The sequence below is a fragment of the Coregonus lavaretus genome, assembly GCF_964263955.1.
Source record: "Coregonus lavaretus genome assembly, chromosome: 8".
Classification (NCBI taxonomy): Eukaryota; Metazoa; Chordata; class Actinopteri; order Salmoniformes; family Salmonidae; genus Coregonus; species Coregonus lavaretus.
In genome coordinates, this window is record NC_139995.1 from 48,047,502 (window position 1) to 48,064,756 (window position 17,255).

The window sequence follows — 17,255 nt, forward strand, 5'->3', positions numbered from 1 at the left end:
GCAACTACCATACTAATAGGAAACAAGATCCCGGACGAGCCCCCATACGCAGTAGCAATTGAAAAGAGGTTACATAAACACTAACCACGACACAAAGCTTATTTTGGGCAGATTTTGATATGTATTAACCTTTTGTATTACCATCTTGAATCTCGGTGTCTCGTCATATATGGAGGGTTAGATTTTTACTCAGTGATGGTAACATGAGCCACCTAGGTGCACAGAGGTTACAGGGGGGTGGGGATGTGTGTGTGTGTGTGTGTTTGCGTGTGTGTGTGCAGGCTCACTGCATCCTCTCAGGGGCAGTGTAACAAGAGGACCGAGGGGAAAACAAAACTGATGGAAGAGAAGGGGAGAAGGGAGAAAGCCCAAAACAAAAAAAATGAAATAACAAAAAAAGTACACAAGTTTTTAAAGACATTACAGAAAAACTAAACAATTTAGAAAACTTACGACGAGTGCACGCTGCAGTTGTAGAATACAAAGTCCACGCCGGCGAATGTCTTGCCCGTCTCCTTGGACTTGAGGTAGAGCTTCACCATGCGCTTGTCCCCTACGGAGACACGCACATCACTTAGCAACATTACACTTATGTCATGCATTGGAGACTATGGAGAGAATAAGTCAGGTAAAAATTGCTCTTAGCGTCACAGGGACCATTAGATTGCATTAAAGCCGATAACAATACATAATGGCGGATAAGAAATCTGCTTTAGGAACTCTCAAGTCTAAACACATCACTTCTGGGAATCTAAATACATACGTCTCCTTCATCTCCAAGCTTTGAAGAGACATCACAGGCAACAGTGGTATCATTGTGGCATGATTGCATTAGAACTGATAAAGATGCATAACGCATGGCAATGGAACTGCTTCTGAACTATCTTAAACATGTCATATTGGAGAGGATGAATATAGAATATTGATGCTTTGGGGAGCAATTAGGGGGGAAAAGATTGGTAGTTACAGAGAAACTCAGAAAGTATTATTGAGTTATGTAAATAAAGCCATGAAATGTGCAATTCTGGTCAAGGCGAAGCTATTGCGAAGATGAGGAGGAGGGAGACTGTAGGATTGTAAGGACAGGCTGGAATGGAATGATTGGAATGTTATCAAATACATTAACACCGTACCATTTATTTTATTCCAGCCACTACTCCATTTACCAGCCTCCACTGACTGTGATGAGCCCACAGGCGTGTGATATCATCATTGGCATAAAAGCCTTTTTCTTTTCTATTTTCTAAGGGGGGAGGAGTGGGCTGTGACATTATGACACCATCAGTGTGCGCCAGAGGCGGCAGGGTCCGGGCGGCGTTCTCACCTTTGTTGCGGGTGATGGGGATGACATTGTGAGCCGAGGGGGACAAGCAGTAGATGTGGCTCCCCTGGATGCGCCCCTCCGTCTCCACGTATCCCCCGAAGGAGCAGTTGACCCCCGCAGAGAGGTCAGGGACGTTACGCGCCTCCAGCACCAGCTTGGGACAAATCAATGGAATATAGGGCATATATTCTTAAGACAGATATTGTGGAGATATGAAATACATGTCAAAACACCAAGGGTTTAATGGATGGACATGTAATATAAACTATACAGTGGGGAGAACAAGTATTTGATACACTGCCAATTTTGCAGGTTTTCCTACTTACAAAGCATGTAGAGGTCTGTAATTTTTATCATAGGTACACTTCAACTGTGAGAGACGGAATTCTAAAACAAAAATCCAGAAAATCACATTGTATGATTTTTAAGTAATTAATTTGCATTTTATTGCATGACATAAGTATTTGATACATCAGAAAAGCAGAACTTAATATTTGGTACAGAAACCTTTGTTTGAAATTACAGATATCATACGTTTCCTGTAGGTCTTGACCAGGTTTGCACACACTGCAGCAGGGATTTTGGCCAACTCCTCCATACAGACCTTCTCCAGATCCTTCAGGTTTCGGGGCTGTCGCTGGGCAATACAGACTTTCAGTTCCCTCCAAAGATTTTCTATTGGGTTCAGGTCTGGAGACTGGCTAGGCCACTCCAGGACCTTGAGATGCTTCTTACGGAGCCACTCCTTAGTTGCCCTGGCTGTGTGTTTTGGGTCGTTGTCATGCTGGAAGACCCAGCCACGACCCATCTTCAATGCTCTTACTGAGGGAAGGAGGTTGTTGGCCAAGATCTCGCGATACATGGCCCCATCCATCCTCCCCTCAATACGGTGCAGTCAACCTGCCCCCTTTGCAGAAAAGCATCCCCAAAGAATGATGTTTCCACCTCCATGCTTCACGGTTGGGATGGTGTTCTTGGGGTTGTACTCATCCTTCTTCTTCCTCCAAACACGGCGAGTGGAGTTTAGACCAAAAAGCTCTATTTTTATCTCATCAGACCACATTACCTTCTTCCATTCCTCCTCTGGATCATCCAAATGGTCATTGGCAAACTTCAGACGGGTCTGGACATGCGCTGGCTTGCGCTGGATTTTAATCCATGACGGCGTAGTGTGTTACTAATGGTTTTCTTTGAGACTGTGGTCCCAGCTCTCTTCAGGTCATTGACCAGGTCCTGCCGTGTAGTTCTGGGCTGATCCCTCACCTTCCTCATGATCATTGATGCCCCACGAGGTGAGATATTGCATGGAGCCCCAGACCGAGGGTGATTGACCGTCATCTTGAACTTCTTACATTTTCTAATAATTGCGCCAACAGTTGTTGCCTTCTCACCAAGCTGCTTGCCTATTGTCCTGTAGCCCATCCCAGCCTTGTGCAGGTCTACAATTTTATCCCTGATGTCCTTACACAGCTCTCTGGTCTTGGCCATTGTGGAGAGGTTGGAGTCTGTTTGATTGAGTGTGTGGACAGGTGTCTTTTATACAGGTAACGAGTTCAAACAGGTGCAGTTAATACAGGTAATGAGTGGAGAACAGGAGGGCTTCTTAAAGAAAAACAAACAGGTCTGTGAGAGACGGAATTCTTACTGGTTGGTAGGTGATCAAATACTTATGTCATGCAATGAAATGCAAATTAATTACTTAAAAGTCATACAGTGTGATTTTCTGGATTTTTGTTTTAGATTCCGTCTCTCACAGTTGAAGTGTACATATGATAAAAATTGCAGACCTCTACATGCTTTGTAAGTAGGAAAACCTGCAAAATTGGCAGTGTATCGAATACTTGTTCTCCCCACTGTATATACGAAAGTATGTGGACACCCCTTCAAATTTGTGGATTCGGCCATTTCAGCCACACCTGTTGCTGACAGGTGTATAAAATCGAGCACACGGCCATGCAATCTCCATTAACAAACATTGGCAGAAGAATGGCCTTACTGAAGAGCTCAGTGACTTTCAAAGTGGCACCGTCATAGGATGCCACCTTCCCAACAAGTCAGTTCGTCAAATTTCTGCCCTGCTATAGCTGCCCCGGTCAACTGTAAGTGCTGTTATTGTGACATGGAAACGTCTAGGAGCAACAATGGCTCAGCTGCGAAGTGGTAGGCCACTCACAGAACGGGGACGCCGAGCACTGAAGCACAAAATTGTCTGTCCAAACTGCCTCTGGAAGCAACGTCAGCACAAAAACTTTTTGTTGGCCGAGCAGCCGCACATGAATCACACTTCACCATCTGGCAGTCCGACGGACAAATCTGGTTTTGGCGGATGCCAGGAGAACGCTACCTGCCCGAATGCATAGTGCCAACTGTAAAGTTTGGCGGAGGAGGAATAATGGTCTGGGGCTGTTTTTCATGGAAATCTTAACGGTACAGCATACAATGACATTCTAGACAATTATGTGCTTCCAACTTTGTGGCAACAGTTTGGGGAAGGCCCTTTCTTGTTTCAGCAAGACAATGCCCCAGTACACAAAGTGAGGTCCATACAGAAATGGTTTGTCAAGATCGGTGTGGAAGAACTTGACTGGCTTGCACAGAGCACTGACCTCAACCCCATCTAACACCTTTGGGATGAATTGGAATGCCGACTGCGAGCCAGCCCTAATTGCCCAACATCAGTGCCAAACCTCACTAATGCTCTTGTGGCTGAATGGAAGCACGTCCCCGGAGCAATGTTCTAACATCTAGTGGAAAGCCTTCCCAGAAGAGTGGAGGCTGATATAGCAGCAAAGGGGGGACCAACTCCATATTAATGCCAATGATTTTGGAATGAGATGTTCAATGAGCAGGTGTCCACATACCTTTCATCATGTAGTTAATACTTGGTGGAAGCACCTTTGGCAGCAATTATAGCTGTGAATCATTGTGAAGAATATCCATGGTTTTTGTCATAATTCCTCAAGATCAGTACATTTGGTTGGGAATCATTGTTGGACAGCAGTATTCCAACCTTGTTTCTGAGTCAGGACTGAGACTGGACCACTCAGGAACTCATAACACCTCTTGGAAAGCCATGCTGGTGTCTTTAGGAGTCAAATATGTGTAAATGTCACGAAGTCGCAGGATTGGAGTTTTCAGAAAACAGAGGTGGGTTTTCCTCCAACTTTTTACATGGGCTTTGTTACTTTCATATTTGTTTTGATCCTGACAAACTCCACAGTCCCTGCCGGTGACAAGCATATCTATAACATGATGCTGCCATCACAATACTTGAATATAAAAGTGGTAGGCTAGTGTGGATATTTGGAACGTAGTCCTGGAATATATTGAGCGCTAATGTGAGGACTGGGGACTTTGTGGCAAGGTTAGTGTGAAGAACATGTTAAGGTCTTTAATGAGACAAGCACGTAGTTAGCTACTTATTGGCATGCCACACAGTTACTGGTGTGTATCTACATAAACACATATTTATATACAGTTACTGTATCAATACACACACACTCTCTCTTTCACACACACCTGGACTTGGGACATGGTGACAGAGATGTTCTTGGGCTGAACACTGAGCTCCACACACTGACGCTGGTCTGAGGCAAACCGCTGGGGTTCATCTGCTCTCTCACATCTGTCCTTACGGGAACACCTAGAGAAGAGAAGGTCAGAAATTACACACACACATAAATACAAACACACCCCCCAAATGTATTTGGTGCATGAATAGAGTGATATCAATGAGCAGCAGGTAACCTAGTGGTTAAGGTAGCCTAGTGGTTAAGGTAGCCTAGTGGTTAAGGTAACCTAGTGGTTAAGGTAGCCTAGTGGTTAAGGTAGCCTAGTGGTTAAGGTAGCCTAGTGGTTAAGAGCGTTGGGCCAGTAACCGAAAGGTCACTGGTTTGAATACCCAAACCAACTAGGTTAAAAATCTGATGACGTGCCCTTGAGCAAGGCACTTAACCCTAATTGCTCCTGTAAGTTGCTCTGGATAAGGGCGTCAGCTAAATGACTAAAATGTAAATGTGAAAATGATATACCATTAGCCTAAAAACCCCACAGGCGCACACACACATCTCTCAATAAGGTCAGAAACATCTTCCATATGATCAGCCATCTGCACAACCAGAAAAAAAAAAAAACACACACCAATGTTCCAATTTACACTACCACCTCTTCATAACAAAACAACGTCTCTGAACTGACACTGCCTCAGCAATGCACAATAAAAGGAGAGAAAAATGCAAAGTGCCTCATCTTAGCCTTGGTATACCAACCTTCCCACAATGCAAAGTGCCTCATCTTAGCCTTGGTATACCAACCTTCCCACAATGCAAAGTGCCTCATCTTAGCCTTGGTATACCAACCTTCCCACTCAGCAGAATACGGTCTCTCAACCCTCCCCACTGACTCTCTCTCACACACACACACGTGTACACACACTAACACACATACACAGAGAGAAGTCATGGTGATATTGCTTGTGGACCGCATTACTCCCTAAAGAGAACCCTGGAGAGTTGAACAGGCCTTCTCTCTGACCCCTTCTTGACCCCTGGAGAGTTGAACAGAGTGTGCACGAGTGCATGCAGCTTTATGCATGTGCATATTATAAGCATTCATGTGTGTGCGTCTCAGTTAATATCACTTTAGCTTTGCTTCTTGGACCGCTCTCCTACAGTGTCGAGAACTGCACGGCTGACGAACGAGACAAATATGACTAATAAGCTACTGCGGGAGAAAATGCCACAGGGTGAAAAACATGTCTTAAATACCTATCATTCTGAGTGGTGGGGGGGGGGGGGGGGGGGGGGGTGTAAAAATTGATTGAGGGACGCTATCCAATGGGATATGAGCAGAATAAGTGGAGCGCTCCGTTTCTGCGAGGAGGAGGGAAGGTCAAACGCTCTGTGACTGGAGGTCAGTAACGTCTCGAGTCGATCTTGATTGTGACTGGAGGTCAGTAACGTCTCGAGTCGATCTTGATTGTGACTGGAGGTCAGTAATGTCTCGAGTCGATCTTGATTGTGACTGGAGGTCAGTAATGTCTCGAGTCGATCCTGATTGTGACTGGAGGTCAGTAACGTCTCGAGTCGATCTTGATTGTGACGCGTCCTCAATTACAATTAGAATTACACACACACACACACACCCTCTCACCTCCCCCATACACACACACACCCTCTCACCTCACCCATACACACACACCCTCTCACCTCCCCATACACACACACACCCTCTCATCTCCCCCATACACACACACCCTCTCACCTCCCCCATACACACACACACACCCTCTCACCTCCCCCATACACACACACACACACCCTCTCACCTCCCCCATACACACACACACCCTCTCACCTCCCCATACACACACACCCTCTCATCTCCCCCATACACACACACCCTCTCACCTCCCCCATACACACACCCTCTCACCTCCCCCATACACACACACACACCCTCTCACCTCCCCCATACACACACCCTCTCACCTCCCCCATACACACACACCCTCTCACCTCCCCCATACACACACACACACCCTCTCACCTCCCCCATACACACACACACACCCTCTCACCTCCCCCATACACACACACACCATCTCACTTCCCCCATACACACACACACCATCTCTCACCTCCCCCATACACACACACCCTCTCACCTCCCCCATACACACACCCTCTCACCTCCCCCATACACACACACACCATCTCTCACCTCCCCCATACACACACACACCCTCTCACCTCCCCCATACACACACACACCCTCTCATCTCCCCCATACACACACACCCTCTCACCTCCCCCATACACACACACACCCTCTCACCTCCCCCATACACACACACACACACCCTCTCACCTCCCCCATACACACACACCCTCTCACCTCCCCCATACACACACACACACACCCTCTCACCTCCCCCATACACACACACCCTCTCACCTCCCCCATACACACACACACACCCTCTCACCTCCCCCATACACACACACACACACCCTCTCACCTCCCCCATACACACACACCCTCTCACTTCCCCCATACACACACACCCTCTCACCTCCCCCATACACACACACCATCTCTCACCTCCCCCATACACACCCACCCTCTCACCTCCCCCATACACACACACACACCCTCTCACCTCCCCCATACACACACACCCTCTCACTTCCCCCATACACACACACCCTCTCACCTCCCCCATACACACACACTCTCACCTCCCCAATACACACACACACACCCTCTCACCTCCCCCATACACACACACCCTCTCACCTCCCCCATACACACACACTCTCACCTCCCCAATACACACACAAACACCCTCTCACCTCCCCCATACACACACACCCTCTCACCTCCCCCATACACACACACTCTCACCTCCCCAATACACACACACACACCCTCTCACCTCCCCCATACACACACACCCTCTCACCTCCCCCATACACACACACCCTCGAGTCATGTTAGAGGGAAAACATCACACTGTGTCACCAAGTGTATCTTCTATAGCATCGTGTCTGGTGAGAGGTCACACATTGACTATGCCTACTGTACAGTGTGTAACACAATGACTAGCAAGCTAAAACACTCTGCTGTAGCGCAACACACTGAGAGGAAAAGTAACACTCCAACATATGTGGGGTTTCAACAAGGACACCTGGCATGCTCAGCACTACCATCTGCTACTAGCAAGTTTATTCATTCATCTTAAGATCTTATAAAAGATAGAAGACAGTATCAACATGGATTTTCATGTGCTGGCAAATAGCTAAGGCTTTCACTTCGGAGGATAGCATTAAGGCTAGCTAACACAGAGCCTGAGTCCCAATGCTAACAGGTGGCCTCCTTTCCTCATCAGTCTTGCCCACAAGACCTCTCATCTGTGAGAGCCTGACAGGTTAAAGCCAATGGAGAACTACCTAAAGATTTGTTTAGCCCTTTATCCACTTCACAGTGCAGACAACAGAAAGGAGACAGGTACTCTGTTAGACTATCGGGACACACTCATACTCAGGCATTGGAAACATATAACTGGAGTGACAGTACAGCATGTACCCAGAGATAGCTGTATATGAGTGACAGTACAGCATGTACCCAGAGATAGCTGTATATGAGTGACAGAACAGCATGTACCCAGAGATAGCTGTATATGAGTGACAGTACAGCATGTACCCAGAGATAGCTGTATATGGGTGACAGCACAGCATGTACCCAAAGATAGCTGTATATGAGTGACAGTACAGCATGTACCCAGAGATAGCTGTATATGAGTGACAGTACAGCATGTACCCAGAGATAGCTGTATATGGGTGACAGTACAGCATGTACCCAGAGATAGCTGTATATGAGTGACAGAACAGCATGTGCCCAGAGATAGCTGTATATGAGTGACAGTACAGCATGTACCCACAGATAGCTGTATATGAGTGACAGTACAGCATGTACCCACAGATAGCTGTATATGAGTGACAGTACAGCATGTACCCAGATATAGCTGTATATGAGTGACAGTACAGCATGTACCCAGAGATAGCTGTATATGAGTGACAGTACAGCATGTACACAGATATAGCTGTATATGAGTGACAGAACAGCATGTACCCAGAGATAGCTGTATATGAGTGACAGTACAGCATGTACCCAGAGATAGCTGTATATGGGTGACAGCACATCATGTACCCAGAGATAGCTGTATATGAGTGACAGTACATCATGTACCCAGAGTAGCTGTATATGGGTGACAGTACAGCATGTACACAGAGTAGCTGTATATGAGTGACAGTACAGCATGTACCCATAGTAGCTGTATATGGGTGACAGTACATCATGTACCCAGAGATAACTGTATATGAGTGACAGTACAGCATGTACCCAGAGATAGATGTATATGAGTGACAGTACAGCATGTACCCAGAGATAGCTGTATATGGGTGACAATACAGCATGTACCCAGAGATAGCTGTATATGGGTGACAGTACAGCATGTACACAGAGTAGCTGTATATGAGTGACAGTACAGCATGCACCCAGAGATAGCTGCATATGAGTGAGAGTGTGTAGACCGAAGGTACAGTCTGGGTACTTACACGTTGTGGAGGACACACCAGCCACAGTGGGGGTCTTTGGAGCCCAGGCACTGGCCACAGGTGGAGTACTGTTCACAGCTCTCTACTGGTACCCTGCTCACCTAGAGAGAGAGAATAGGGGGAGGGGGAGATGGAGGGAAAGGAGATAGAGAATGTTGTTAGCCTTTCAAATCATATTAAAACAATGCAGTGCACACCACAAAGATATGTATGCACACATATGGACTGAAAACTAAATTACATTTAATTACATTTAAAAGTTCCAGAGGCTGAAAGTGTGTGTGTGTGTGTGTGTGCTTTCTTTCTACTGCAGCGTGTTGTTGAAGCAGCGGGTGTCCTGGAGTGTCGTTCCTGTCTAGCGGTGTCTGTGACAGCCACCAACGGTGCATACACCAGTTTAGGGAGCAGGCATGCAATGCACGCTGGGCCGGCTGACAGGTGGACACTACTTTTTGATTGACAGGTGACCTCCAAAACCCTATCGGTGGTGGAGCAGACGGATGGACTCACTGTGTGAAAGTGTGTGTGTGTGTGTGTGTGTGTGTGTGTGTGTGTGTGTGTGTATCTTCTTCACAGCGATTAGAGAGGTAAAAGCTTAGTGACGAGCTACAGATGTTTCCATGTTCCACAGGATCAGTATGTAAGTTAACCCTCTACACCAGAATAGGGTGCTGACAGAGTAGGGTGCTTTTGCATGTGTGTGTTTGTATGTGTGTGTGTGTTTATGTGTTGGGAGTGAAATAGCACTCTTATTGTCCACAACACACAGTTCTGTGAGGTCTTCTCACCACCGTTGATCCCTTGTGTGTATATGTCTGTGTGTGTGTGTGTGTGTGTGTGTGTCTGTGTTTATGATTTATTTATTTTATTTATTTTATTTATTTATTTATTTCTACTGCAGGCTACCTTTAAATCATGTGGAGGAAAGAGATCCCTCTAAAACGGTAAGACCACTAAACTACTTCCCCCAGGGGCCGTCATTATAGCTAGCAGAGTGAGAGAAACACACACAGGCATGGAGACCCACCTGGGCTCCCCTCTCTCACCATGGGTAATCCACACACGGCAAGGGACAAAGCTGGAGGCGAGCGATGTGGAGTCTTACTTTACAAGAAGAGAGGAGGAGGGATGAAGGAAAGGGAGGAAGCTAGGAACGAGGAGAGGGAACATATGGTAGAGGGACTTCATAAGGCTGATGGGTAAAGAGATGGGTCGGGTCAAGTTTGTGTTAGGAGACTGTCCTGAGGTGTGTGTGAACAGTATATTATATTACCAAGCACTGGGAGGGAGCAGCACTGTCAAATACATTCACGTCAACACACACGCACAATCACCCAAACAGATACATACACACATACCAAAACAAAGTATCTCTCTCCCTTTTCTAGCCTGAAGGGCTAGGGTTATATTCTAGCCTGAAGGGCTAGGGTTATATTCTAGCTTGAAGGGCTAGGGTTATATTCTAGCCTGAAGGGCTAGGGTTATATTCTAGCTTGAAGGGCTAGGGTTATATTCTAGCCTGAAGGGCTAGGGTTATATTCTAGCCTGAAGGGCTAGGGTTATATTCTAGCTTGAAGGGCTAGGGTTATATTCTAGCTTGAAGGGCTAGGGTTATATTCTAGCTTGAAGGGCTAGGGTTATATTCTAGCCTGAAGGGTAGGGTTATATTCTAGCCTGAATGGCTAGGGTTATATTCTAGCTTGAAGGGCTAGGGTTATATTCTAGCCTGAAGGGTAGGGTTATATTCTAGCCTGAAGGGCTAGGGTTATATTCTATCTTGAAGGGTAGGGTTATATTCTAGCCTGAAGGGCTAGGGTTATATTCTAGCTTGAAGGGCTAGGGTTATATTCTAGCCTGAAGGGCTAGGGTTATATTCTAGCTTGAAGGGCTAGGGTTATATTCTAGCCTGAAGGGCTAGGGTTATATTCTAGCCTGAAGGGCTAGGGTTATATTCTAGCCTGAAGGGCTAGGGTTATATTCTAGCCTGAAGGGTAGGGTTATATTCTAGCCTGAAGGGCTAGGGTTATATTCTAGACTGAAGGGCTAGGGTTATATTCTAGCCTGAAAGGTAGGGATATATTTTAGCCTGAATGGCTAGGGTTATATTCTAGCTTGAAGGGCTAGGGTTATATTCTAGCTTGAAGGGCTAGGGTTATATTCTAGCCTGAAGGGTAGGGTTATATTCTAGCCTGAAGGGCTAGGGTTATATTCTAGCTTGAAGGGTAGGGTTATATTCTAGCCTGAAGGGCTAGGGTTATATTCTAGCCTGAAGGGCTAGGGTTATATTATATCCTGAAGGGTAGGGTTATATTCTAGTGTGAATGGTTAGCATTATATTCTAGCCTGAAGGGTTAGGGCTAGGGTTTTATTCTAGTGTGAAGGATTTGGGTTCTATTCTAGTGTGAAGGGTTAGGGTTATATTCTAGCCTGAAGGGTTAGGGCTAGGGTTATATTCTAGTGTGAAGGATTAAGGTTAGCATTATATTCTAGCCTGAAGGGCTAGGGTTATATTCTAGTGTGAAGGGTTTGGGTTATATTCTAGTGTGAAGGGTTAGGGTTATATTCTAGTGTGAAGGATTAAGGTTAGCGTTATATTCTAGCCTCCCGAGTGGCGCAGTGGTCTAAGGCACTGCATCGCCACTAGAGATCCTGGTTCGAATCCATGCTCTGTTGTAGCCTGCCGCGACCGGGAGACCCATGGGGCGGCGCACAATTGGCCCAGCGTCGTCCAGGGTAGGGGAGGGAATGACCGGCAGGGATGTAGCTCAGTTGGTTTGCAACGCCAGGGTTGTGGGTTCGATTCCCACGGGAGGCCAGTATGAATAAATAAATAAATAATGTATGCACTCACTAACTGTAAGTCGCTCTGGATAAGAGTGTCTTCTAAATGACTAAAAAAAGAAATAAAATATAAAATATATATAGATATATATATATATATATATATATATATATATATATATATATATATATATATATATATATATATATATTCTAGTGTGAAGGGTTAGGGCTAGAAGCTCTTTTCATTAGCATCCAGTGAGGATTTGGCCGGCTTCCCGGACACAAAGAGGAAGAGCTGCTCAGAGCGGATAGGCTGCTATATGAAAGATGAAAGAAGACATGTCAATGTCACTCTCTGTTTTAACACTAGAACCGCTATAGCAGTCATTTCACTGCTCATTCATTATAATGTTTTATTACTCTGCCGCAAGTCATGCCCCCCTCCGTCCTTCACTTTTCCTAAATAAGTCTATATAAACACACTGTCAGTGTTAGAAGGGGGAGAATGGGTGAGTTGATGAGCGAGGGGAAGAGAATAATGCATAATTATATAATCAAGAACCCTGCTGTCTAAATTTGTTTTGTGTGTCAAAACAAATCCATTTGATATAGTGCCCCTTGTGTACACTGACGGTAACACAATATATCCCGGTATGCATGAAAATCTGGATACCGCCCAACCCTAGCTTACACACCCAATTAAAACTACCTAAGCGTGGTCCAGTGCGGGGCTGGAACAAAAGCCTGCACCCCCAGTAGCTCCAGGACCAGAGACCCCAGGCTAACATAACGGTGAGGGACAGCAGCCTGGTACTCCAACAGCTCTATTACATTACACTGAATCCACAATGTGACCATGATAAATCTCCCCCTTCTGGTCTATCACACTGATCTCTGGGTGAGAAATATGAATATAATATCATAAAACTATGTGCTGATGGACTCTTCATTTCTCTTTCTACTAGCCTGGGATATAAAGACATTACATTTAGAGTTACATTTAGCGGAGCCTGCATTACAATAGACACGCGGTGGCATATAAATATATTTCAATGGACAAATAAAAAGTTGTTTACTGAGAATAATAAAGTGGGTTGTGTGCAATGGCTGAAGAATTGCAACATTTACCTGGAGCTAACTCTGCAAATAGCACTGCTGGGTGATTTGAAAAGTCATAGTCAATCAATCAATAATATTATAATAATTTTAGCAAAAATGTTTCTTTAATTTACAATATGTAGAAACTGTGAAAATAGAAAGGTTCAGAACTTTTGTGAAACATCACAGCACAGTTGAAAAATATGGCAAATAGAAATCAAAACTGGATGGTGTTAAGAGTTAGATTGGAGGGGTTGAGTGGAGCTGAAGGGTGGGACTAAAAACAACAAGATAACTAATGTAAAATATACTGTGTCCATAAAATGTAAAATGTATATAGGTTCAGAACGTTTGTGAAACAGCACAATTAGAAATATATGGCAAATAGAAATCAAAACGGGATGGTCTTCAGAGATAAATGGGAGGGGTTGAGGGTGGCTATATATTGTTATGGCCCCCCCGGTGGCCTAAGGCCCCTGTAAAGCCTTCAATACACACTTTAATTTGCCGTAAGATCAGGGGGACATAAAATAGTGGCAGTTGGGTTTTTTTTTTTAAATAAAGGCTATGTTGGAACCTCCAGAGGAATTGGTGGGAGGGGGACACACCACATACTTCTCCCCCAGATTGAGGCTCGTCCCCTGCGGTGGATTATCTAAGAGTTTGGGGCAGTGTTCCTCGATCCTGGATCTCAGGTAGGGAAAGGGTGTGAAGGGTTTTGCTTTAGCCCAGCATTAACATACCCATTTCCAATAAATCAAGGGCTTGATGATGAATAGTAGATTAATTGAATCAGGTGTGTTAGTGCAGGCTTAGAACTAAAACTAGGGGCAAGAGGATAGGGGTGGAGGTAGGATAGATAGGGGGTAGCACTGAATTGGCTAAGTTTGCCTGTCAGAACTGCTCCATCACATAACCAGCTAATCACAGCAGGTTATGATTAGATTTAAAAGACGCTACAGTTCTTAGCCGTCAACAACCGTCAACTGTCTCTCTCCGCAACGCGAGTTCACCTAGCATTAGCACAGCGCCCCCATTTCAATAAACGTCCATCATCCTCCATCAGCCGCACAGTTTAATCTGTGCTCGCATCGAACCGCGCTACGTGGCTACAGACATCAATATGGCCCGGCAACAGTAATCAAAATGGAGGGGGGGATGTATTAGAGTAGAGGGGGGAATTATAGTCATGAGCATTAACGTTAACGTTAGCGTAGCTTAGTTATTTCACTTTAACATAGCGAATTAGCATAGCAATAGCACACAGACTTCCATTGGGGGTCTATGGGGAGTCAGTGCTGTGGTGGTTTGTGTCCACTGGCTGCAGGGTTGTCAAAACCAGGCTAGCGTAGCATCTCTATTGACTGGATTGTAAGGGCTTAGAGGGATCGATGGCCGGTGGTCTGTTAGATATGTTGACTGATTGGAGATAAGCAGGGAGGCTAACAGTGCTGGGAGGGGGGGTGGGAGGGGGGGGCGAGAGTGAAAGGAGGTGTCATGTCCATTGAATCTGTGTCCTGTGTCTGCTCAAATTGAATCAATTTGTAGGAAGAGATATGGCTTAATTTGCAAATGTTAAAAGATATTTGGGCCACCAGTAAAACATTAGGTGCTGAAGAGAGGAGGCAATGGACAGACATCCCAATGGACAGACCTCCCAATGCAGAGACCTCCCAATGCAGAGACCTCCCAATGGATTAAAAGGTATATCAAACCTCTAACAAAGACATCACCTCCCCTATTTAACTAACACATGACCTCTAACACATGACCTCTAACACATGACCTCTAACACATGACCTCTATTAAACACATGACCTCTATTTTACTTCCTTCCATCCCTCCTCCCCAATGTTATCACATCTCTCCATAGTTCCTACATCTCGAAAAACACCAAACTAAAAAGTGAGAAAGAAAGGAGTCGTAACTTCCATTAGGGTCGTGATAGCATCGGGCCCAAGTAGAGTTTCTGTGCACCCCTTTATTCCGCTATCTGTAAAGCATTATCACCGATATATATATATACACAGTGGGGAGAACAAGTATTTGATCCACTGCCAATTTTGCAGGTTTTCCTACTTACAAAGCATGTAGAGGTCTGTAATTTTTATCATAGGTACACTTCAACTGTGAGAGACGGAATCTAAAACAGAAATCCAGAAAATCACATTGTATGATTTTTAAGTAATTAATTTGCATTTTATTGCATGACATAAGTATTTGATACATCAGAAAAGCAGAACTTAATATTTGGTACAGAAACCTTTGTATGCAATTACAGAGGTCATACGTTTCCTGTAGGTCTTGACCAGGTTTGCACACACTGCAGCAGGGATTTTGGCCCACTCCTCCATACAGACCTTCTCCAGATCCTTCAGGTTTCGGGGCTGTCGCTGGGCAATACAGACTTTCAGCTCCCTCCAAAGATGTTCTATTGGGTTCAGGTCTGGAGACTGGCTAGGCCACTCCAGGACCTTGAGATGCTTCTTACGGAGTCACTCCTTAGTTGCCCTGACTGTGTGTTTTGGGTCGTTGTCATGCTGGAAGACCCAGCCACGACCCATCTTCAATGCTCTTACTGAGGGAAGGAGGTTGTTGGCCAAGATCTCGCGATACATGGCCCCATCCATCCTCCCCTCAATACGGTGCAGCCGTCCTGTCCCCTTTGCAGAAAAGCATCCCCAAAGAATGATATTTCCACCTCCATGCTTCACGGTTGGGATGGTGTTCTTGGGGTTGTACTCATCCTTCTTCTTCCTCCAAACACGGCGAGTGGAGTTTAGACCAAAAAGCTCTATTTTTGTCTCATCAGACCACATGACCTTCTCCCATTCCTCCTCTGGATCATCCAGATGGTCATTGGCAAATTTCAGACGGGCCTGGACATGCGCTGGCTTGAGCAGGGGGACCTTGCGTGCGCTGCAGGATTTTAATCCATGACTGCGTAGTGTGTTACTAATGGTTTTCTTTGAGACTGTGGTCTCAGCTCTCTTCAGGTCATTGACCAGGTCCTGCCATGTAGTTCTGGGCTGATCCCTCACCTTCCTCATGATCATTGATGCCCCACAAGGTGAGATCTTGCATGGAGCCCCAGACCGAGGATGATTGACCGTCATCTTGAACTTCTTCTATTTTCTAATAATTGCGCCAACAGTTGTTGCCTTCTCAAAAAGCTGCTTGCCTATTGTCCTGTAGCCCATCCCAGCCTTGTGCAGGTCTACAATTTTATCCCTGATGTCCTTACACAGCTCTCTGGTCTTGGCCATTGTGGAGAGGTTGGAGTCTGTTTGATTGAGTGTGTGGACAGGTGTCTTTTATACAGGTAACGAGTTCAAACAGGTGTAGTTAATACAGGTAATGAGTGGAGAACAGGAGGGCTTCTTAAAGAAAAACTAACAGGTCTGTGAGAGCCGGAATTCTTACTTGTTGGTAGGTGATCAAATACTTATGGCATGCAATAAAATGCAAATTAATTACTTAAAAATCATACAATGTGATTTTCTGGATTTTTGTTTTAGATTCCGTCTCTCACATTTGAAGTGTACCTATGATAAAAATTACAGACCTCTACATGCTTTGTAAGTAGGAAAACCTACAAAAATCGGCAGTGTATCAAATACTTGTTCTCCCCACTGTGTATATATATATACACACACACAGTGGGGAGAACAAGTATTTCATCCACTGCCAATTTTGCAGGTTTTCCTACTTACAAAGCATGTAGAGGTCTGTAATTTTTTATTTTTTTATTTTTTTACCTATGATGAAAATTACAATCCTCTCTCATCTTTTTAAGTGGGAGAACTTGCACAATTGGTGGCTGACTAAATACTTTTTTCCCCACTGTATATAGCGAGAGAGCGAGAGAGATAAATAGATAGGGAACATGATCTACTGAGATTAAGACACATCGAAACCTATTCCTCGCCGGC

At 45.2% G+C, this 17,255-nt stretch overlaps 1 protein-coding gene across 1 annotated transcript in view; it reads right to left on the minus strand.

Moving 5' to 3' along the window:
- Positions 1–17,255, minus strand: part of LOC311134262 (plexin-A1-like) — a 312,099-nt gene that overhangs the window by 159,884 nt on the left and 134,960 nt on the right. The window contains exons 5-8 of the mRNA XM_084167885.1: positions 9,442–9,542; positions 4,844–4,967; positions 1,325–1,478; positions 454–553 (exon numbers count right to left, since the gene is read on the minus strand). Coding sequence (XP_084024011.1) covers positions 454–553; positions 1,325–1,478; positions 4,844–4,967; positions 9,442–9,542 — 479 coding nt within the window. The remainder of the gene's footprint in view (positions 1–453; positions 554–1,324; positions 1,479–4,843; positions 4,968–9,441; positions 9,543–17,255) is intronic.